Here is a 24,404-nt window from a genome sequence, read left to right as displayed (position 1 = left end):
TTTGTTAAAACTTGATTCTAATTTTTATATAACATTATTCAAAGGATGCTTTCGCCTGCAACAATACGTTTGGTAAAACTGACACCTATGCCGTATATGAATGCAGTCTTTACGTCGGACCACATCGACACCCTTTGGCCTTCAATTTAGTCGACGTGGCTGGTAAGCCCACGATAAATCCCGTAGTCGGGGGAGGGAAACATCACGGTGATAGGTTGGTAGGCTAAATTTTATCGCGCCATGGAAAGCTTGCAGAGGCGAAAGTTGGGGACGAAGGAAGAAAACTCAGCACTACGTCTTATGTGTTCTTCCTTCGTCTCCGACGCTGTGGTCACTGTCTCTATCGTTGGGGATGGGAAGGGGAGGGGCCTAGTATCACCCATCCTCAATGATCTTGCTCCTTCAAATAATTACGCACACCTCAGAATAGGTTCTTTCCAAAGTTATCAAGGCCTTCAGCAAGTGTTTCCCAAGGAAAAAAAAAAACATTTCGCTACATGTCTGCCCGCGAGAAGTTCATAATACTAAAAATGCACAAAGTTGGTCGAACTCACGAGGTTTGACTTGAATTAATTGTTTAAAAATGGGCCAGAGGTCACAACTCACCTACGGATTTGCATGATATTGATTCCCACAAAGAGTTCAACTTTTTCGTTCAACTTTTCTAATCGTGACATATCGGTGCAAAAGCTCACGCAAGTTCTCAGCTTTTGGAAGCAACGTGCATGTCCCCAAAGTTCACGTGCACGTGTACTGACGCGCGTCGCAGGTTCGAAATACCAGTGTCGGCTCCTCTGCCCATCAACGCCCTCAATGGAGCAGTCTATAACTTGGGTACAGAGTTCCAGTTGCTCAGTAGCAAAGAAGACTTCCTCTCCGACCCCAGGGACTTGCGCCAAGGATTCGAAGACGTCGACGAGAGGCGCATCTTCTTCAGAGGTACACGTGTGTACTCGATGTTAAAAGCTTACAGTATTCGGGAAGTGTTGAAATGTCGAGAGTTTTTTACCGTAGCAGTACAGCATTACAATACTACGTTGCTAGCGTGTATTCATGTGCCGCAGACAATTAAATTTTTATTTATTTCACCATCATACTGCTACTACATGCTGCACATAATCATGCGATAATTTGAGAAAGTTAAAAAGGACAGACATTGTACTTGATATCAAGAGCTGAAATGTTGTTCCTCTGGTCATTCCGTCGCTTTGTTTTTGGGAGTGAATTAAGCCTCGTTTGGTTCATTGTGTTGCTTAAACGGTATGCATTTGTTATACGAGGCATGAATAGAGCTATGCAGAGCTTTCAAGATAGCCTCAACACGGAGCTTTCCCAATCCTTCAATGTCATCCGATGCCCCACATGATCCTATTACACAAATGCTCCTCTGCTGCATTACATTCACTTCAAGTTGTAAACGCCACTTCGGACGCTTCGAAGACGCGAAAGGTTCGGGAGAACGATGTAGTTTGACGAGTTCTACACTCTAAAAACTGTGGAGGCTATCGCACTAGTAAAAAGGCCAAGTTATTTTTCAGAGTGTTCTTCTACTCTCCAAAACATCAAATTGAGTGAAATTCATTTTCGCTCTCTATGAAACGAGTGAGTGAAACAGCTTTTTACTCTGCCTCTATTTGAGAGAGTAGAATGCACATATACTTTTTAGGCATGAGAGAGTAAAAACGCTGTTATACTCCTGCTCTTGATTACTTTTAGATGCGTTGGCCCACCGCGAGTGATTAGCACTACTTATTAACTATATATATAAGCAGTAAAACGTACTGCGTTTGTTCTTGGAGGCGTTGGAAATGATTAACAAAAGGAACTGCATTTTCAGCGCGTGCCAATGAATTTCAGTGCACTGGAAGACACTTTAAACGCTTAATATCGAAGTTTTTAGCTTCAGATCTGACTAGTGAAATACGGGAATACTATTTCATTCAATCGGTCACGATCAAAACTCAATGCAAAAGTCTGTGACAGTCTTCTGGTATTAATGTTCATGTTTTCCGCTACGACCATCGCACACGCGTGATGGTGCCGAAAGCCTAACGCACGGTATGGCTACAATGAAGTATTATGGCTTTAGTCATAAAACGGGAAGAAGAATGACCAAAAGTATTCCTAAGGTGGTGAAAAAACAACAACAAAATTGTTTAGTGTACAGTTCAGAAGCGCGATGTTTCGCACACAGAAATGACTAAGCACTTAGCGATTCCGCGCAAAGGACGTTCATATAATCGGTTGCGCTCATATTCTTTGCTCTACTGTGAAAGACGTGTCGGATAGAGGTTCTCATCTCACGAAGCACAAAACAAACACAGTGAACACGTTAGCTACAGTCCAGCTGGTTTCTAGAAGCGCGGAGACACTCAAATCTACACTTCTAAACAAGAAAATGCAGACATATCACCAACATGACTTGCGACATACTAAAGTAAACGGCCACTTAGCGTCATTAAATGTGGTGTGGTGGTTAGCGTGTGTCGCCCACCACCTTTAGTGCCTCTAGAGATCAAAGGTTCGAGTCCCAGTTAGTAATAATTTTTTTTAAATGCGAAGATTCGCTTAGCGCACTTAGGTGACTTTGAGCGTATTTTTCTATCTTGCCACCTACGACTTCTAGCTCTCCTGGCCGTTACGTTAATAGTATCGACACCAAATTCGGTATGGCATAACACGACGGCATAAAGAGCGTAATTGACTAGTCATAACATGACTATTATGAGATCTATGTCATGAATGTAATGACTTGCATTTCATAATATTGCTGCTCTTCACATGTTGCAAAACTGATATCTAGTGTGACATGACTGCATGGCGAACACAAGTAACACACCCTAACATGAAAATTATGATATGCATGTCATGTAAGTCATGAGTCATGACTACACGTCACGCTAATAGTGAGCTCGCGGTCGTTTCGCTAGCTTCACATATACCATATTTGGTATTACGGGACGTGCATGCATGACGAATGTATATGACTGGTGAAAACATATTCATGAGATGCGTGCCATGTTAGAACATTACCACTTGCTACGTTCATAGCGCGCTCATGGCCATTTCGCTAGTTTCACATGTACAGAATTTGTTATTACGGGACGTGAATGGATGACGAAGGCATGTGACTAGTGCAAACATGATAATCATAAGATGCATGTCATGCAACAACTTGACTACGTGCCACGATCATGAATGATGCGCTAGCGGTCATTTCACTAGCTTCACATATACCGATTTTGGTGTTACGTTACGTCAACGGTTGACGAAGGTCAATGACACGTCCAAACATGATAATCATGACATGCATTTAATGTATACATAACATGACTAAATGCTACACTCATAGTGCACTCACGGTCCTATACCAATTTTGGTGTTTGGTGACGTCAATGGATGCCGAAGGTACATGACTGGCGCAAACATGATAATCATGACATGCATGTGATGTAAGAACGTGACAACATACCACTCTCATGATGCGCTTGCGGCCGTTTCGCTAGCTTCACATATACCAAATTTCGTATTACGTGACGTGTATAAATGACGAAGGTAAATAACACGTCCAAAATGATAGTCATGAGTCACGACGTCTGTGTAATCTAACAACATGACTACATTACCCACTCATAATGCTCTCGCGGCCGTTTCGATAGCTTCACATATACCTAATTTGGTATTACGGGATGTGAACCGATAACGAAGGTATGTGACTGGTGCAAACATGATAATCATGAGATGCGTGTCATGTAACAACATGACTACTTGCCAAGCTCATGATGTGCTCATGACCGTTTCACTGGCTTCACATATACGATATTAGGTATCACGTGATGCGAACGGACGACGAAGGTAAATGATGCGTCCATACATGATAATCATCACATGGAAGTTATGTACGGCATTATTTACGTCCGCCTTGTAACGTTGTGCTGATCATATATGAACCGTCCTCATTTGTGCTTCGAATATCATCGATTACCACTGTGCGTGGGTTATACCAATTTTTTCACATTTAAACTTTTTGTCGTAGTGCTCGAATTTATCAATCCTTACCTTCTGCGGGCGCTGAGATCCATCAAAAACAATTAAAAAGCCGAATTTTCGCTGAAGTTTTGCTGTTTTTTTTCGTAGGATGTACTATATATTCTTCGGGGGGGGGGGGTGTATACTACTCTGATTTGGGCAGCGTTATGTTACTCCGTTGAGGAGGAGTGCTTTGACCCGTTTTGACCCGTTTTGGGGGAATCACTGTACTCTGCCTCAGAAAGAAGGTATTTACTCTGGAAAAAAAAGTGAAATATGGTACAAGAAAGTACTCTCCCAAAAAGAGTGCCGAGCACTCTCTTACGTTTAAGAGTGTAAAGTGCGTGAACGATGTCGCAGAATTCAAGTGATGTTATCGTCTATAAGAATATTGTTATCTCTATGTGTTTTGCTGCTTGCTATAAACAATATGGTTCATTTTTGTTTGAGTGCTTATTTCTCTGTCCTTTTTTTGTGTGTGACGGCAGGGGAAACGTTGTTTGGTCGCGTATTGTGGAATCCATTAGAAGAACTGAGTGCCAGTCTGCGCATCGACCAAGTGTACCTGTGCACAGGAAAGGCAGGCTTCACACCCAGTTTCGACCCAACGGGCCACGAGCTTGCCCGAACACCCAGTTTTGGCTGCGTGCAGCCCAGTCCGAACCTCGAGCACCGTTTTCTCATTCTAGTAAGTCTGAGTGCAACGAAAGGCCGGAGGCGAACGATACTCGCCATGGTACAGCTTATACCAGGGGTTTCAAACTCACCTCAACTAGCGGGCCGCAGTCGACATAAGTTATTCCTTCAAGGGCCGCGATAGCCAAACAGCAAAGGGGGAGGGGAAGGGGTGGAACCTGGTGTTTTTTGAAAAAGTTTTAGCTAACGTTGCCCTTTGACAGGCCCATCACATGCGTCATACGATCGTATATTAGTCATTTCCTAAGAAGACTTGGCGACGCTATATGAACATATCGATACTGATCTCGATCTTGAAAATTACATCAATCTGGACGCAGATTCTGAATTTGTGTCATTGGTAATGTATCAACACATGGCAACTTCAAGACAAACATAGTTACTAGAATTGAAAAGCTTTCGGGCGAAGAGAGTAAGTAGCGGGCCCCAGGCCGCCAGCGAGGGTTCGGCAAGCCGCAAGCGGTCCGCGTGTTTGAGACCCCTGGTTTATACAATTACTAAGCTATGTCGTATTGATAGCTGGGCCGTTCACCGACACACTCTCACCCATGTCATCTTACCTACTGGGATACCCGTTAAAGGAATTGCATATATATGTACATGGATTCGCACAAGCGTTTGTGGTCCGCCTCGATCATCCCGCCTTTTTCGTTGGTGCTTGTTTATATGTATTTGTTTTGGCTACTTCTATTATTAGCACGGACGATTTATACACACCAAACCAAGAAGTCGTCTTAATAAGGAGGAAATGACAAACGGGTTGACAAGTAGCGAACGGCTGTTTATTGATGACGATGATGATGTTTTTTATAATTTCAGCACCTACCCAATCAAGAGGATCGGCCAAGAGTCGATGGCTGTTTTTCTTGTTGTTCTTCAATACCTTCTCTTGTGGATCGTGCCAACAGTAGGGTATTTACCAACAAATGAGCTATATTTAAAAATGTCATTCCATTTTAAAGCCATGGAGGTTATAAAATGGAAATGTTACGAAATTTCTGAACGAAATTTTGATGCTCATTGCAATGAACCAACTATGAATCTTTTTTATTAGTAATTGATCAAAACTTAGAAAAACCTGAGCTTAAAAAATAAAACTAAATAAATAAAAAAACGTTATGTGCCGACACAGGGGGATAATAATATAAACAAATTTGTTAGTTTTTTGGTCTCAGTCAGATAATTCCACACAGCCACGCAAACTTTTGCACAGGAAAACCCAAAAATAGAGGCTCCAAAAGACAGAATGCTTTCAGAAACAGCAGCCACCAACTTGTTTCTTCTCCAGCTGCCTATACTGCAACTAGCATGTGGCAATATGTAAGTGAGCCATTTGCTATTGCGATAGCAATTATATATATGCACACCCCATGCACATTTCTGCCATCGCCATTAGATGCCGTGTAAAGTCCCGATCGATAACATCGCCCCGGGCGTCGTATGCTCCAGAAGCGAGTGCCTCTACCCTGAGCTACAGTCACAGGGATGTTTTCCTCGCTATTGAGGGAAATATCAATCAACTTAAAAGAATATCTAGCTATATAGTCCATTTTTTAAGTATCTCAGCAATAAAAATTCATATTTAAATGCATTATATAAGTTATTTTTTGCTTATATGAGTAGTATACTAAAGAAAATACTGAAAAAGTTGCAGCGAATTCATGAATTGAAGGATGCTGAGTGGGGCGAAGCATCCATTCATGCGTTCCTTCGGTCGTCAATCCGTGCGTCAGTCCATGCATGCGTCCCTGCTTCCGTTCGTCAGTTTTCCTTTGGTTCGTCCGTTCATCCGTTGATCCTTCGGTTCGTCCGCCCGGCCGCGAATCGTCCGTCCATACGTGCATCCATCCGTGCTTCCGTCCATGCGTCCGTCCACTCATCTGACCATCCGTTGGTTCGTCCACCCGTCCGTGCATCAGTCCATCTATGCGTCAATCTGTGCGTCCGTCCATGCTTCCGTGCATCCATCCGTCCATTCGTCCGTCCAATCGTCCGTCCAATTGTCCGTCCATGCGCACATCCTTCCTCTTGCACACACTTCTATTGAAATAACGTCATCTAGGAAATGAGACGAGAAATGGTAATGAGATAGCGCCATCATTGTACTGTTTGGAAGATATTGCCGGTCACGCCTGATGCAGGACAAGGTTAGACTAAGAGGAGCTTCGTCCCTGAAAATTCACCTATACTACTCGGTGAATCCCCTGCATGGGTATGAGCCATCATAACAGGACAAAAAGAACCGTGCACGGGAATGAGGAGGGGGGGGGGGAGGTGGTTCTGCATCGTCAAGAACTGCGCACTGTGATCGGCCTGGCGCGGTCGTGCGCTCCCTGTCTTGAAATGAATGAGCAGGTGCCTCATCCACTTGTAAGTGCTGTTTTCAACGCTTGGTTGGCGATCAGGCAATAGACAGCATGAAGCTTGCTTCCCTCAGTGCAGCGGCCACGTTCCTTTAAGCTAAGGTTTCGCCGAGTTACGTCACCTCAAATACTGATGTAGTTAGCTGCTAGCCTTAATTAACTCGTATAACATTCCATCTTTCTGCATTGCTTCGCCCTTGCAGCGAAACTGGTAATTTTTCAATGGAACGAAAAATTGCTTGGAATACTTCTTCCCAGGATTTTCTTTCCTCTACTAATTTTATTACGTAATAAGCCTCGCATTGTGTTGCTCTTTTCGAATGGTGCTAAGACGAACGCTATTTTATTGCCACGTATAAATGGTAAGATGCCTATTTAAGTTTAGTAAGCAACAATTGAAATCTAGAAAAACGACGTATGGTTTGTGACTAGAGCTTTTGGAATTCACTCTAAGAAAACAAAACAAAATACTACATGTTATTTTTATTGGTGATTCCTGACCTTCCGCCTACATAGCTCCCATTTAGGATGCTCGTTAACTATTTGTGTCGTTTGTTGGCAGATTCGGAGCACTTCCGGTAATACTTTCTTCTGCTTCATGCGGAGCAAGCCTATTCCATTATCAGATTAGGAGTGCTCCACGTATGTTCCATTGGCAGATCTGGAGCAAGTCCGTCGCGTGAGCCACTCCGTGGAGCATTTTTTTCTACTCTGCGAAAATATGCGGAACCAACCGGAAGTGCCAACTTCCGGTTGGTTCAGTGCCAACTTCCGAAAGTTGGCACTGAAACGGTGCCAACTTTCGACGCGCCAACGTACGCTGGTCACCTTAGTTGCGCCTCGCGCCGGAGCTCACGTTTTGCTAGCGTAGCGTCGCTGTGCCCAGCGTGCCAACTCATGCAAGAAGAAAGACGCGCGCATCGCGCTCCATTCTGACCCTGCCGTTCACTCAAGAGGGAGTTTGTGTGTTCCATTTGTAGACATGGAGAAAGGAAAAATATAGGAGAGGCCATGACGTCATATTCGTGAAGCCGCCACATCGCAAAACACCCGCACTACCTCCTAGCGGTAAAGTAGATAAACACTTCGCGATTTCCGGTGAGCAGCCGCCGCGGCGGCCTTGGAAGCGGCGCCAGCGGAGTGGTAGGTGTTCTCTGCCAGCAGCGTGTCAATTCAAAAGTACTGCTTCTTTTGCGCGTTTTTAGGAAAGCTGTGTGATTCCCAGCTGTAGTGTATACTGTTTTGATCGGCCTGTTTGGCTTGACGCAGCTTTGTTGCATGAGACATGGTGGCTCATCCCACCCTGATTTCTTCCGACTCAGCGCTCCTAGAGATGCAGCAAGAGTGGCGACAACAGAGAAATCGTTCTTCTAGTTATCCCAGGTCATCGGTGCCCCTCGTAGAACCCAATGGACACGCCTGACCAACTGACGGATTAGGAAGAGTTGTTGGCCGTCGAGGCGGCGTGCTTTGTCGTCAAGATGCCCCGATCAAAAGGCCCAGCGTCTGACAACCGTCTGCAGATGCATTCCCCACGTTCTCCGTGGTGCCTTGATGCCGCTGTTTCCACAATTTGTGGTCTGCCTGGCGCCACTAAGCCATCACTCCAACAGACTGCGAAATTGACTTCCACGTATGACTCAACCTCTTCGTGCTGTGCTGTGTCGTGCGTGATGTGCAGTGTTTTCTCCCTCGCCATGGGCTGAACTGGGGGTGCCTCTTCCCCCTCTCGTGGGTTAGGAAGGAGGTGGCGTTTCACCTTCTCCTTTCGGGGGCGAAGGTGAATATGGCAATTTTCATTGGACTGTTTGGGCCTCCATTGTTTTCTTGCAGGGAATCCTGGGAAGGACAGGACATAAAATGCGAGCGCCGAGGCGCTCCCGACAAACTCTCACAAGCTCGCAGAAGCTCCCATCATGCTTCCGTCGAGAGCTTCCATGCTGCTGCTCTCATCATCTAATAATACGCTACCTGCATATAATGTAATAAAAGTTACTGTTAGCAGCTCCCGGCTCCTCTCCTCGACAACTCCCCGAGACTCTGGCTGGCTCTGGTCCTCAGGCCAGACACCCGAACATATCAATACTCGGTGCGAATCGCGTGCACCGCCGGATGTACCTGGTGGCACTTTTCACGTATGTTCGCTTCACTGTTGATCAATAATGCGCATGCGGAGCTCTCAGCTGTACGCTCCGTTGGTTCTTACTCAATGTGTCAACTGAGAACACACGCGAGCTTTCGTTTTTAGTGTTGTAGGCATGGTGTCGCGTTTGTAGAAGCTCTGTCCTTCATACGGAAGGACAATAAACTTTTCGGACTAAATGTGTATGTATTGTAAGGTGTGCTTTCGCCGCGTGTTAGTTGTGTGTGCACTGGAATTACGCACTTTACGGGCACGATCGCGTATACAATACAACCTTCTTACTGACGTGAAGTACGTCAAGCACTAGGCTGGCGTTGCACGGAATAGCTACGAAGCAAGCTCTAAAAATCATGCATTGCCACTCTGACACTATATACGAGCAAAGAACTGCTAATCGACACGTTGATCGGGAATTCTGGCAAAGAAAAAAAAGGACTTACGGTGAGCAGTACGCGTAAGTCAGTCTTGGGTGAGTTCGAATATGATGACGCAGGCGCTGAATGATTTTGATTAAAAACTTGCCGGTGCTTTCTGTGCTGTTGCACAAAAACACTCCACGAAGTACTTCAGCACGCCGTGCTCGGGACTGCGCCGCACGAACAGTCTCGGAAGGGTGTTCTTGGAACATTTTACAGCGTGCAAACCATAAAATACGCGTTAAGTTTACGGCGGGGCTATAAGTCCGCGCAGAAGCAAATTAGCACTGAGAGCACGTCGCGGAGCGTCGGCTATTTTGTTTGCCTCATACCGGTTTGTTTGTCACATAAACTTGCCGTCACTTCCGCCGCACTTCCCGCAATGCATTGGGATAGGATAGGGCCTCTCCTCAGTTTTTGCTTCCTCCTTGTTGGTAGATTTCCTTTTGTTGCCCTCCGCCAGTGTGGAGTTCTCCAGCGCAGAGTTTGTCGTCTACCCCGAATATGCCAATCGATGACACCATATGTCGTGGAGATCGTTATACTACTCTCTGAGAGTCGTGGGTTTGATGCACTTCATTGACGCGTGCAATAAAAGAGAATATTATATGCGAATCATCAGGACTCATCAAAATGAATAACAACTAAAGTTTTTCTGTAACTACGAGTGGATTAAACCAAGCACCTACATCTGAAAAAACTTAGTGCCGAAAGCATGCATGTTGGTTTGTACATTTCCGCTTAGATGAAGTGTTATAGGTTTTGTTACTTATGATTGAATAAAATAATGACGTACTGATAACAATAGGCATGCGCATGGGGGGGGGGGGGGCGAGTCCCCACTTTTAGTTACATATCAGAGGACAGAAAGGTGCGACATGTACCTCATACACACACTGACTCAGTAGTGTGAAGGGAGGCGCTGTGACGACACCCCCTCTTCCTCTATGGAGTACCCTGCACACGCGTATGTTGATAAGATCTGGCAGCTGTATTTTCACAGATGTGTGTAGATGCTTCATGAGGAGAACTGATAACATAATCAGTTATACATTATATTTGAAACTAAGACAACTATACGGCGTTATGTCGAGGTAGGTTATCACAGAAAGCTCTTGCGCTAAAATTTCTAGCACAATGATATACCGCCATCAATACTGATGCCGAATATAATGTCAGCGAAAGAAACCAGCGAGTATATATAAACAGAAACTCACAATGAGGGGTCGAATTCACCGAAGTTTCCCGTTCGTCTTTTTCATTGGTCCGTCGCTTTCTGCAATTATGCGTCCACCATCAGGCCCTATTATTTCTTGCTTGCGATGAAGTTTAGGTGGCTAGAACTGTGCGAATGTCGGCGCAGTTTTATATGTTGTGTGTGTGTGTGTGTGTGTGTGTGTGTGTGTGTGTGTGTGTGCGTGCGAACTTTCTACAATGCACGAACTGGGCACATTGAGAAACGCTGGTTCTAACCTACATTTCTGGATGTGCCTCCGTCTAATAGGACCGCAGCAATCCAGACCACGTTGATGACTCAGTGGCAGGAGTGTCTTTCAAGGCTAAACTTGCCGAAGAGGATTCACTCACCAGGCGGTTAAGAGACTACCCTGGAGTTGACGGATTCTTCATGCTGGTCGACCCTCTCTATGAGGTGAGCCTGCATTTTATGCAAATGTGCGCTAACCCTCTGTTTCCAGGTGACTTGCTCGCATCCGATACGTGTTGGCGTCACGGTAACTACATTGACCCATGTGTTTAGATTTAGAACATCAGGGAAACGAAATTTCAAGAGCCATTCACTATGGCGTGTCTCATTATCATATCATTGTTCTATAATGTAAAATCCCAACCATATAGTCGCTATTATAGCCTCTTTACACCTCCAAAAATAATGGCAGACTGCAGGCGCTATGGTACGCACACGCATACTTATACTTCTCCACAACCTATTAAAAAAAAAGCGGGGGGGGGTTTACAGCATCACTGACTTGACGGTGCGAAGGTTGATGAATAAGCAGAGCAAGTGGCTTTTGCTTAGCTTTAGGGTCTCTAATAACAATCGTTGTTAAGCTAGTTGGTGTATTGCTCCAGCAAAAAATTCCAGCCAATAAAATAACGAACACTGCAAACGAAAAAGGAGACAGGAATGCGGCTAGGGTCTTTTTTACCAAGTGCAAAGCTGTACTTGGTACAGTGATGACAATGTGACGCCAATAAAGCGCACGTCGGCTTCAGCAGTGGCACTCTTTCTTTGCTACGGAAGTTTTCCAGGGACTCGCAAGCTAGGATCGAATTCTGCTCGGTGTTCGGCGATGAAGCGATTTTTCTCCCGATTAGACTTGTCATAGCGTTGTCGTGACGACACCTCAGATTGAAACTCGGGATCTGCACGTCGTCGTTGGGGCCATGCTCGAGGAGCGTAGCACCGTTTCTCTAGCCGCGCCCCTTCTTCCGAGGCAACTGATCCGCGCCACACTCGTCTTCGATCGTTGCCCGTCGCTGGAGTTACTTTATATGATCAGTTAACATATACGGTAACTCTACCCACCACTATCTATCTCCGGACGCGATGGACCGCCACCAGCCGTCGCTACGAAGTGACTTTGAAACGGGGAAAAGGAAGAAATAAGCGCAGTCCCGTTAGTGCCTCTCTCTAGGAGTGGGGGTAATGAGGAATTAAAAAGGATAGGGAGGAAGAAAGAAGATATGGATAGAAATAGGAACAGGGACAGAGAGACCCACATACGGAAATAAGGAGAAGATAGGAAAGGAGGACACGGTGCCATCTTCAAAAGTAACTCTAGTTTCCTTCCTTGGCTCTGCCCAGCTGTCACACGGCGTGCGCGCTCCCCTTCTCGCCTCACTGCGATCTGACAGAGCCAATCTACATTAAAGTTCCTAGATTTAGCGACTTTGGACTAGAGAATGTAATCAAGACCGCGATCTCTTTGTGTACACGTGCGCTGGCAAGGCGCCTTTACAGACCGTCTGTTGTTATCATCTGTGCCTGGCGCGCGCTTCTCATTGGCTATCCACACCACCTGCGCGTCTGCTGAGCGTCTGCTCCTTGCTACATCTCCATTCTCTCACCCTACTCACTTGGCAGCTTTATGCCTTCTCTCTCCTGTCCCTCTATTAGCCATTGCCTTTCTGTCTCGGCGTTCCTTTCCTCTTCACTTAGCCTTCACCAAACTGCGCCGAGTTTTTGCGCATGAACGGAACACTTCAGCGTATACATCTTAAGGATGAGCTGTCTAATAGGCCATTACAATATACAGCGTGGCATGTTGTATAGGACAAAGAGACTAGCATTTCTTAGCGCATGCACGCTCCAGATACTTGTTAGTTTAAACACTCTGTGGTAAAGCCTTTGAACAGTAGGTCGTCCTCTCCAGCGCTTTCTAGTGGGTATCTCTTTTATCTGTTCTTCACAAGAAGAAGAACAGCTCGTGCAGAGAGTCGGTCCCCGCATTGACTGTCGCTGTCGTGAATCATCGCGAAATGTACGCCAATAAACCTCTTAACAATTTGGTCGAGAGTGCTGTGCCCTTCAAACACCTTCGGTCCGAATTCAATGCCCTTGGAGCTTCGATCCCGTACCGTGCCTGCAACCATGCACCAAGACGCTGCCCAGCAAACGCTTCCTCCTACGCCGACGCCATGTCCCGGTGTCCCCCACATCCGCGACCCTCCTGTCTTCACCGGTGCGGATGGAACCGACGTCGAGGACTGGCTGGCCATGTACGAACGCGTCAGTGTCCCCAATCATTGGGACGAGGCAGGTAAACTCGGCAACCTGTTTTTCTACCTCGCGGGTGTGACCGGCATGTGGTACAACAACCACGCATATGATTTCCCGACTTGGTCCGCTTTTAAAACCGCAGTCGTCGACGTGTTCGGCCGTCCGGCCGTTCGTAAGCTGCAAGCTGAACAGCGTTTACGTAAATGAGCCCAGCAGACTGGTGATTCTTTGACAAGTTATATCGAGGACATCTTTGACTTGTGTAAGAAAGTCGACCTGAACATGTCAGAAGCTGACAAAATCCCGCATGTTCTAAAAGGCATCGCCGACGATGCCTTCACCATGCTTCTGGGAAAGAACCCCCACACTGTGGCAGAAGTCATTACGTTATGCCAAAGTTACAACGAGCTGCGGCGGCAGCGCTTGATAACCCGTCGACCGCCACCACGTGATGCTGATCTCTCGGCCTTGTCAGCAGTTCCTGACCACGCAACCTTGCTCGCCGAAATCAAGTCATTCGTGCGTGAGGAAGTTGCCCGCCAGGTCTCTTTACCGGCTTTTGCTTCCCCACAACATGCTCAACAGCCATCAAGTACACTTATGCCTCCGCTACGCCGATACATTCAGCAGAAAATCGCGGAGGTCGTCCCTGAATACTACCAGCCGCCTCCTGCATCTGCGCCACTCAGCTACGCCCAAGTTGTCGCCAGGCCGCCCCCACAGATTTCTGTCGCTGTTCCCCTAAGTTACACCGACACCGTCGCGAGGCCACAGACCTTCGGAGAAACTGTCTCGCCTACATACGCCGGCGTCACCCACGTGCCCCGAGTGCCGCCTACCATGTACTCATATCAGCAGCCGGCTCGCCCATCACGTTCTGCGACATGGATGGGACCCGCGAACCGATGGCGCACTGCTGACAATCGCCCCATCTGTTTTGCTTGTGGTTGCGTCGGTTATGTAGCACGCTATTGCAATAGTGTGCAGCAACCGCAGGTCGCCTCCAACTTTCCCAGCCAATCAAGCCGCTCTTATGACCAACCGCCGCCTATGTCACCGCCGTCCCGTGTCACCGTCGTCCCGCCCCGTTTCATCTACCCGCCATTCACCATCTCCACGACGTCACTCACTGTCGCCGATGCGGCCACGTCCACTCGAGGGCGACCAGGAAAACTAGTCGTCGCAGTCCACGAGGCAAGGGCTGCGACGCTGTCGAACTGCGGAAGCCCTCAGGAAAGCCAGTCGAACGTGATAGACGTGCTTGTGGATGGCGTTCGTGCATCTGCCCTTGTAGATACTGGAGCCGCCGTATCCGTGATGGACGCAAAACTTAGCCGATTACTGCGAAAAGTGACCACGCCGCTTTGCGGGCTCTCCCTCCGTACAGCCAGCGCCCAAAGCATTCACCCTACAGCGATGTGCACAGCCCGCCTTATGATTCAGGACGTGATGTATGCGGTCGAATTCATCATAATTTCTTCATGCTCTCACGACGTTATCCTAGGATGGGATTTTCTCTCCCGCCACGACGCCGTTATTCATTGCGCACCAGCAGAAATAGAACTCACGCAATTCTCTTCTTTGACGCCGGCTGACAGTCCATCTGCTGCAAGCAAGTTACTCGTCAGAGACGACACTCAAGTGCCTGCAAACTCGTCCGTGGCGGTGTCGCTCTACTGCGCAAGCCTTTCTGACACCGCTGCACTCCTCTCGCCATCTCATCGTGTATTCATAAGAAAAGGCTTGCTGGTTCCTTTCGCGACCGTGCAACTCACTCACGGCAGCATCACTATTTTTGTTGTGAACTCATCTCCATACAGCGTTACGTTGGTGCGAGGGGAATGTCTCGGTAGCGTGGAACCCATCGAAGACGCGCAAGTTATGGATCAACCCGATGACATGCACTGCTCAAGTTCCTGTACGCTTAGTGCTGTTTCGACATCTGCTTCATCATCCGATGATGTATTCGGTCCCTCCATACCCGACAACCTTACGCCGGGCCAGCGTTCCCAGCTTTTGGGCCTTTTGGAAGAATTCCGCTCTTCTTTCGATGTCGCTCAACCTTCTCTCGGCCGCACATCCACCGTTACGCATCGCATCGACACAGGCGCAGAGCCACCGCAGCGGCAACGTCCATATCGCGTATCTCCCACAGAACGCCGTGTAATCAACGAGCAAGTCGACGACATGCTTCACCGCGATGTTATTCGCCCCTCTAGCCGCCCATGGGCATCTCCTGTCGTTCTTGTCACGAAGAAGGACGGTTCTGTGCGGTTCTGTATGAACTACCAGCGCCTCAACAAGATCACTCGTAAGGACGTGTACCCACTACCGCGGGTAGATGACGCGATTGACAGCCTGCAAGGAGCAGAATTCTCTTCATCCGTAGATTTGCGCTCAGGGTGCTGGCAAGTACCTATGGCTGAGGACGCTCGATCGAAGACCGCTTTTGTCACCCCCGACGGCTTGTACGAATTCAACGTCATGCGGTTTGGGCTGTGCAATGCGCCCGCCACCTTTGAGCGCATGATGGATACTGTTCTGCGTGACCTGAAATGGCACACGTGCCTGTGCTACCTCGATGACGTCGTCGTTTTCGCTCCGGATTTCTCGACGCATCTTCAACGCCTTCGGCATGTTTTAACGCGTCTGAGCGACGCCAGTCTGCAACTGAACCTAAAGAAGTGCCGATTTGCAGCTCGGCAGCTGAAAATACTCGGCTACGTCGTCTCCAAGGACGGAATTCTCCCTGATCCAGCCAAGCTTCGGGCCGTGACCAAGTTCCCCAAGCCGACATCCGTCAAGGAACTGCGCAGTTTCGTAGGACTGTGTTCCTACTTTCGGCGCTTCATCCGAAACTTCGCGTCTATCGTATCGCCACTGACGAAGCTTCTCGGAAGTAACGGGCCTCTCCATTCGTGGTCATCACAGTGCGACGACGCTTTCACAACACTTCGTCGTTTGTTGACGTCGCCTCCCATACTCCGCCACTACGACCCTACGGCCCCTACAGAGGTACACACGGATGCCAGTGGTGTCGGCCTCGGCGCTGTCCTTGCGCAGCGCAAACCAGGGTTCCTGGAATATGTCGTGGCGTATGGAAGCCTTACGCTTACTAAAGCCGAGACTAATTACACAGTCACCGAGAAAGAATGTTTGGCAATCATCTGGGCCCTTGCAAAGTTCCGACCTTATTTGTATGGTCGCCCATTTGATGTCATCACCGACCACCACGCACTATGCTGGTTGTCGTCATTGAAAGATCCCTCAGGCCGTCTCGCCCGGTGGGCACTTCACCTGCAAGACTATGACATCCGCGTGCTGTACCGCAACGGAAGGCAACATGCTGACACCGACGCCCTGTCGCGCTCTCCCTTGCCTGACGACAATGCCAACAACTCAGCGTCTCACCTTGCCATTTCTTCTATTAGCATTCATACCATTGCTACTGAACAGCGCAAGGATCAATGAATTGCCTCACTGATAGACTTGCTGACTGATCCATCCACTCCATCCACTCGCGCGTTGCGTCGTCAAGCCCACCATTTCGCCCTTCGCGACGACCTCCTACACAGGCGCAATTACAACGGTGACGGCCGCCAGTGGCTACTAGTCCTACCTCGCAGTCTGCGCTCTGACATATGCGAATTCTTTCATTCTGATTCGCATTGTGCGCACTCCGGGGTATCGAAGACTTACCACCGTATTTGCCAACGGTACTTTTGGCGCGGCATGTACAGCTACGTGCAGAAATTCGTTCGCTCCTGCATAGATTGTCAGCGCCGCAAAGCTTCAACGCACCTGTCGCCGGTAGAACTGCAACCTCTACCTTGCCCTGCCAGGCCCTTTGGGCGCGTTGGCATCGATTTGTATGGGCCACTTCCACTAACGTCGGCTGGTAACCACTGGGTTATTGTCGCTGTGGACCACCTCACGCGATACGCCGAAACGGCCGCTCTTCCCGCGGCTACAGCGAGGGAGTTGGCCTCCTTTCTGCTCCAACGATTCATTCTGTGACACGGTCCACCCCAGGAACTGCTCAGTGACCGAGGCCGTGTATTCCTGTCTGAAGTCATTGAAGCCATTCTGAAAGAGTGCAACGTTGTTCACCGCAAAACTGCTGCTTACCACCTGCAGACAAATGGCCTCACCGAACGCTTCAACCATACGCTCGGCGACATGCTCTCCAAGTACGTCGCCGCCGATCACACAAATTGGGATTCCTTTCTACCCTTCGTCACCTACGCATATAATACCGCCCCTCAGAGCACTACTGGCTTTTCACCTTTCTTTTTAATAAATGGAAGGCACCCGTCACACAATCGACACGATACTTCCGTACAGGCCAGATCCGTCTGAGTAGGCACCTCTTTTTGCTACAGCCAAGCTTGCTGAAGAGTGTCGAGAGCTTGCAAAGACCTTCACTGCGCATGATCAAGAGCGGCAAAAAAGCATTCGCGCTGACGCCAGCACTACTGCGCCCACGTTCCTCCCTGGAGCGCTCGTCTGGCTCTCGATCCCTACCACGGCAACTGGCCTATCTTCAAAACCATTGCCCAAATACGAAGGCCCCTACCGTGTCGTCAAACGCACTTCCCCAGTCAACTACTTGATTGAACCCATCGAACCATCTTCGGACATGCGCCGTCGAGGACGCGACATTGTTAACGTGGAGCGCCTCAAGGCCTACCATGACCCGCTCATTGTAACCAGCTGTTAGGTCGCCAGACGGCTCCCTTTTCGTACCCGGGGTAGTTGTGGTAAAGCCTTTGAACAGTGGGTCGTCTTCTCCAGCGCCTTCTAGTGGGTCTCCCTTTTCATAAGAAGAACAGCTCGTGCAGAGAGTCGGTCCCCGCATTGACTGTCGCTGTCGTGAATCATCGCGAAGTGTCCGCCAATAAACCTCCTAACAACTCATATAATGTATACGGTTCTCCAATACACGTTATGACTGATGTAGCCTCTCCGTTTACTTCTACAGCTGATGTACTCCCATCGTAAGCCTTTAAATATGCCTCATAGAGGGTATGCGCCTCAGCTACAATGCTGAAAAGATGACGCTAACCGATCGTGACCGAGCACAACGTGTCTTAGGAATTTTTCGCAGACTGAGCAGCCGTCGACATCGTTTACACACAAACACAATGGTGATGATATATAAAATATATGTGAGCAATACTAGAATTTCGGTGTGTATTGTTCTCAAGTGGCCTTGCTTACAAAATAAAGCCTCGGGTTATGGTAGAACGAGAAGCCTACGTTACAAACTTCCTACGTTTGTCACAAACAATGTCGGAAGCATGACTGCCTACATTGCCTCGTCGTATCCGTATCCTAACGGTTCAGGCATTTTTGAAATTTTATAGCTATGCACTAATACGATCTGATTGTGGCTTCATAAATCATACAGAACCCTTTTTTCTTGCCCATTCTCCGCGGCTTTGAACACCTGAGATTACTTTTATCCAGCAACAACTGAATAGAATAAAATTGTAAAAATTTGAGATGTACATGCAGCGCAGGTTTAAAATCTCAATATCATGATAAAATTTGATGAGATTTTCACCTCTAAGCCTAAATTGCCGTCATATAAGATCTTAAATATCCAGCAAGATGATTATCTTGCACACCGAAATATATAGCCACAGATGCTACAGTAATGGATAAAGACAGGTGTAGGTATGTACTCCCGATCACTTGAGTGGTCTCTTTCATTAAGACTACCAAATTTCACCTCTGTTTTTGAAGCCGAACTGTTGGCAAATGTACTATCACTGCGGAAACTACGTTTCAACGCCCACAACGCGATCATAATCAGAGATTCCCTGTCAGTATGTACGTCGGTTACGCCATCAACAAAATATATGGCCTTAAAGATGTTCCTAATGCTAGTCCCTCCTTAGCAGCAGCTACTAAAATTAATATCGGTACCTGGCCATTGCGGATTAGAAGCAAATGAAAGCGCTGACTCTCTAACACGAGCGGCATTAAATCGGCCAGTACTATCGGTACTTCACGAAGTGGCCACAATAACTGCGACAAGATACAGGAAACTTTCGCTTCGTGCCGACGCTATAGAAGCAGTAACGTCATCGGCAGAATTTACTCACGTAAAATTTTCTTCGGAAATCCATTGTTGTCCTAGAAGACAGTTTGAAGACATAATAACCAGATTTTGATGTCGTGTAACCCCATAAAACTTCTATTCACGTAAGGCTGGTCTGGTGATATCACCGCTATACAACGTTTGTTCAAAATCAGAAACAATAGAGTACTATTTTCTGTCATGTCGCCGATACACATTGCTAAGAAAAACACTTTTAAACATCCCATTCGCTAGCGTGGGGCTGAACTTCACAATAGAGAATATATTTTCCTTCTGTGCTTCGAATTTCATCTTCAGCCACAAGAACGTTATAATGTAGTTTTAATTACCTTAATGAATCTAAAAAATTAAGCTTTTAATTGCGGGAGCATTATTCCTGTAGGCATAATTCAGCATAAACAGGAGTTTCGTTTAACCACGCTAATTCTTGTTAAAGAAAACGAATGCATTGCCGGGTATTAAGAAGTGACAAACAATTGTTGCACTGATTCCGTTCTACCTAGGATGTCTGTTCTTTTTTTCTGGTGGGGGGAGTATAGACATTGCATAAGAAAAAGTCTCGCTGAATTAAGTAATCAATTTTTGGCTGATCCCCCTTAGTGGGTATGAGCTATGGCTGTGGATTTATCATCATCATCATCATCAATATCATCACCATCATCATCAGCTAGAGCGGCTCCAGGTGAAAAAAAATAAACAGAAGTGATGAGAAGAAACGAACAGTAGCAAAAATAAAAGTTGCTACATCCAGTATACTTCAGTGCAGCTCCGGAAGAGAAGACCAGAAAAAGTGTCGCAGGCAGCACCACAATGTTTGACCACTTTCGCGGTTGTTATAAATTGTTCAGGAGAAGATTACACGCAGGCTATCACGATTACACGCAGAAGATGCCACAGACTATCTCTGTTTGTGAGCATAATCATTCTGTCACAAAAGTGTTATTTTTGTTTTAGTTTTCTGTCTGAATTTCTTCGCAGAGTGCAAAACTTCGCTATGTACGCTTTGCGCGGCGCCAATGAATCCGATAAGTGCTATGTCTCGCAGTATTTCATTGCACAGAGGCGCGGTTGCTTGTCTAACGGGATAAAGTTGTTTGTATCATTGCGATTTGCCTAGCAGTGTTGTGTTCATCCCGTGCCTATAACTTCTTTTCGATGCGCATAGATTGTGATTGTGGTGCACGGCGCCATATACTTTACACCTCCCATCCTCAACAGGGTGTTTTAGCTGAAACCGCCAAGTAATGAAAAAACCTATACATGAAGAATAAACGCGTCTAATTAGTGCAGTATGCTCCTCAGCCATATAGATAATTTTTCTAGTCTGTAAAGCATGGCAATTCACAAAAATCGCTAAATGAACATTGTAATTGTGACTCTAGAGAGAAATCTTCACTCCGAAATTTCTAGTGCTTAAACAGAAGCATTAATATTTTCATTCTGTGATAAGACCACTCCACTGCTTAATTTTCGCTAGCCTCGCTTTAGAGTTCGCGAAACATTATCACATCAGTGCCGCCTAACGCACTGCGTTTTTAGTGTCCGCAAATGTAGGTTCAAGAAACAACAAATACTCTTCACGAATAAAGGTCCCTTAAAAAGGCTATCGGTGGCTAAGATTGACGTTAAGCGCTGGAAGAACCGGGTACCGATATGAAGAAAAGGAAAAGAAAACATCAACGAAAAAACGGCCTCCGCGTCCGAAGGTTATACGAGACCGTTGGTAGAGTTTGACGCAGCGTCGATATTTGTTTTTTTTCTTTCCAGTGATTAGAGAGCAGCGGAAGGTTGGTTACAAACTTCAGGCAAACGAGCAATGCGCACTTGATCTGTTCTTTAGTTCATGAACCATTATTGTGTTTGGCTCACGGGCACTGTGCGAAGGGCAGTCTAGTGAGCATCGAACACTTGGCTCATTAAATCTATGGGCAGAGCACTATAGCGGAAAGCGGCTGTTGGCATCGAATTTTTTTTCATTGTTTTCATTCACTCTTATGCATAGTGCTGACACAGGTACCTGTTCAGGGTAAGTCAGCAGTAAAGACGGCATGCATGTGGAACTTAGCCTCCTATATAAAGATTACTCTTTTAGTGGCGCGAAATGGCATTGCGGCCACGAAACTAGTGTGTCATTGGTTAATATTCCCGACAAAAATATGCTGATCAGGAGATCGCCGCATTGGAGCAGTGGTTATGGAGGTCAGCTTCTGACCGAGATGTCGTGGGTTTCATCCTGGCTGGGGCGGTCGCATTTCGATGGAGGCGAAATGGTAGTGGGTCGTGAACTTAAGTGCACGTTAAAGAACACCAGATGATGAAAACTTCCGGAGCCCTCCATATGACGTCTTTCATAGTAGTCTCGTGGTTTTGGCACGTAAAACCCCAGATAATAAATAGGATGATCAGTAAAGCAGAGTATTCTAAAGAAAGAATGTGTTTAAAGGGTGTTTTTTGCCTCACAAAAAAGTCCTGAAATATTGCATGCCTCTTGATTGTATTATCGACACGCTTCCGCCACTTTCACTCAAGAATGGCAAGCATGTTACCTGCCCGAGACAACTGTTTTTTTCTCGTTGAATGGAAAAGTGACGAGCGCCGAGAATTCAAGGAATAATACCTAAGCAAGCAGCAAAGCAGCCGATGGAAGATATCTCTGTCCTTGCTGTGGCAACTACGTGCAGCCACACTTAGTCGCGTTTTCGCGTCTGCTTGCCTACCGTTTCGCCGTCTGTTCCGCGCCGCCGTCGCAGCTGACCTCCGCCTGTCAGCGAGAGAAAGTGGGAGGCTCATCATCATCATCAGCCTGACTACGTCCACTGCAGGACAAAGGCCTCTCCCATGTTCCGCCAGTTAACCCGGTCCTGTGCTTGCTGCTGCCAATTTATACCCGCAAACTTAGCTACGGAGCAGAAACCTGGAGACTTACAAAGAGGGTTCAGCTTAAATTGAGGACGACGCAGCGAGCAATGGAAAGAAAAATGGTAGATGTAACCTTAAGAGACAAGAAGAGAGCAGAGTGGATTAGAGAACAAATGGGGGTTAAGGATATCATAGCTGAAATCAAGAAGAAAAAATGGACATGGGCCGGGCATGTTGCGCGTATACAGGATAACCGCTGGTCGTTAAGGGTAACTAACTGGATTCCCAGAGAGGGCAAGCGGATTAGGGGGAGACAGAAGGTTAGGTGGGGAGATGAGATTAAGAAGTTTGTGGGTATAAAGTGGGAGGGTATTAATAAATATATTTATGCTTGTCCATTCATTTGTATATATATGTGCGTGTCTACTCATACAAAACTTCAAAAATTCGGAAGCAGTGCGAACACCCCCTTCTCCGCATACGCCAGTGTTGGCTAGTGAAGGCCGTTTCACATGACACAAAAAGTAGTGTATTTCAGGCTGCGAATTCACTCGCAGCGAAAAAAAGGGCAGTTCGCTCCCGCCGCAGCGATCCACGGCAAGCTTCCAACATGTTGGAAATGTTCGCTCTGATCGCACCAGCAGAAGCGATTTTTGGTCGGGACCCGTCGAAATAGGGCTTTTCCGGTCAAGCCGTCGAAATAGAGTCGACGTGTTTGTTTTGGTAATGGCCGATGCTGTGACGATAGTTATAGCGCGAGAACAAAACGACAACACAGAGACAAGAAGGACATGAAGGACACCTTCGTGTCGTGTCCTTCTTGTCTCTGTGTCGTCGTTTTGTTCTCGCGCTATAACTATCATCATGTCATACCAACTAGCCCAAGCTGCCACACTCCTACGATGCTGTGCATTTTAAAATGAATTCAGACTGGAAAGTGATCCTAAATGACGAAACAAGCAAGCCCTTCGTTACCGTTCACGTAACCTCATAATATCATAATGCACATATTAGGGAGCTTTAGAATACCGTTTGCAAGCGCTGCGGAGGTTGCGGGCGTAGCGGGCACAATATGAGTTTTAGAATAGCGTTTGCCCTACTGCGATCCGCAACGCACGATTGCAGCGAAACCTTAGCCTCGAAACCAGTGCTTGCGGGCCACATGCGGGCTGCCATTACCGCACGCAATTTCAGATTTTTTGCGTGCGGTCCGCGAGCGCGAACGCCGACTCGCGTTACGACGCATGCGCAGTGGCAGCGACCGCACCGCAAGGGCTCGCGGTGCGCTATTCTAAAACTCCTTATTATTACATTACATTCGGGTCTGTCACAATGAGCGCTGGCAAGAACTCACCACTCCAGTCGCGGAGCGAAAATCACGGACTGTTTGCGGTCTATGTGAAACGAAACCGCCATTGGCGACGGTTGCGAACAGAGCGATTGGAGCGAACGGAACGATTTTTTTTTCGCTGCAATCGCGGCATGTGAAACAGCCTTGAGGAGTACATCGTAGCTATGCGCCATCTCTGACACCTCAAAGCGGCAAATCTGACACCTCAAAACCTCAATGACGCCTCAAAGCGGCCGTACACCATTACTGCAACAGTTTTCTAACAGTTGAAGTCGCCATAGGTCACTCGTTTTTGCCATTAATGTTATCATGTGTTTTCTGTCCTACGTTTGGCTAATATAAACTTCTCCTTAGTTTTTCTGTGATTCTACGAAATTTGGATGATGAATCTGTTTAACTCTTTCGAATGAAGCGTCCAGTGGCATTCACAATGTCAATGAATAATTCAATCAGAAATATATAAAAAAACCGTAGAAAGGGCACAATGGAAGCTTCCTATGAACAATCCATAAATAGGGGTTGTGTCGAGACTTGTATTCCTCAAAGCTAGAACAAAATTGATTTCTTTAGTGCTAGCGTTTCTACGCGTCGTACCCTCCCCTCAATACATAATTAACTATATGAAGATTATGCGAAAGGCATTGCGTCGACAGACCCGTTTATGAAAAACTGCCCCATTTTCATCACCATCGACGAGTC

At 47.0% G+C, this 24,404-nt stretch overlaps 1 protein-coding gene across 5 annotated transcripts in view; it reads left to right on the top strand.

Moving 5' to 3' along the window:
- The window catches only part of LOC119162225 (extracellular matrix organizing protein FRAS1), a 158,321-nt gene that overhangs the window by 121,490 nt on the left and 12,427 nt on the right, over positions 1-24,404 (top strand). For 4 of the 5 annotated variants that reach the window (XM_075879063.1, XM_075879062.1, XM_075879064.1 and 1 more), the window contains exons 14-16: positions 770-939; positions 4,518-4,717; positions 11,152-11,298. In XM_075879063.1, the coding sequence (XP_075735178.1) occupies positions 770-939; positions 4,518-4,717; positions 11,152-11,298 (517 nt within the window). Of the gene's footprint in view, positions 1-769; positions 940-4,517; positions 4,718-11,151; positions 11,299-24,404 lie in introns of those variants that run through there. The other variant, XM_075879066.1, reaches the window with a different exon arrangement.

Source organism: Rhipicephalus microplus, chromosome X, assembly GCF_043290135.1.
Source record: "Rhipicephalus microplus isolate Deutch F79 chromosome X, USDA_Rmic, whole genome shotgun sequence".
In the NCBI taxonomy this organism is placed as follows: Eukaryota; Metazoa; Arthropoda; class Arachnida; order Ixodida; family Ixodidae; genus Rhipicephalus; species Rhipicephalus microplus.
The sequence above is the reverse complement of the archived record's forward strand: the minus strand, read 5'-3'. Positions and strand labels throughout refer to the sequence as shown.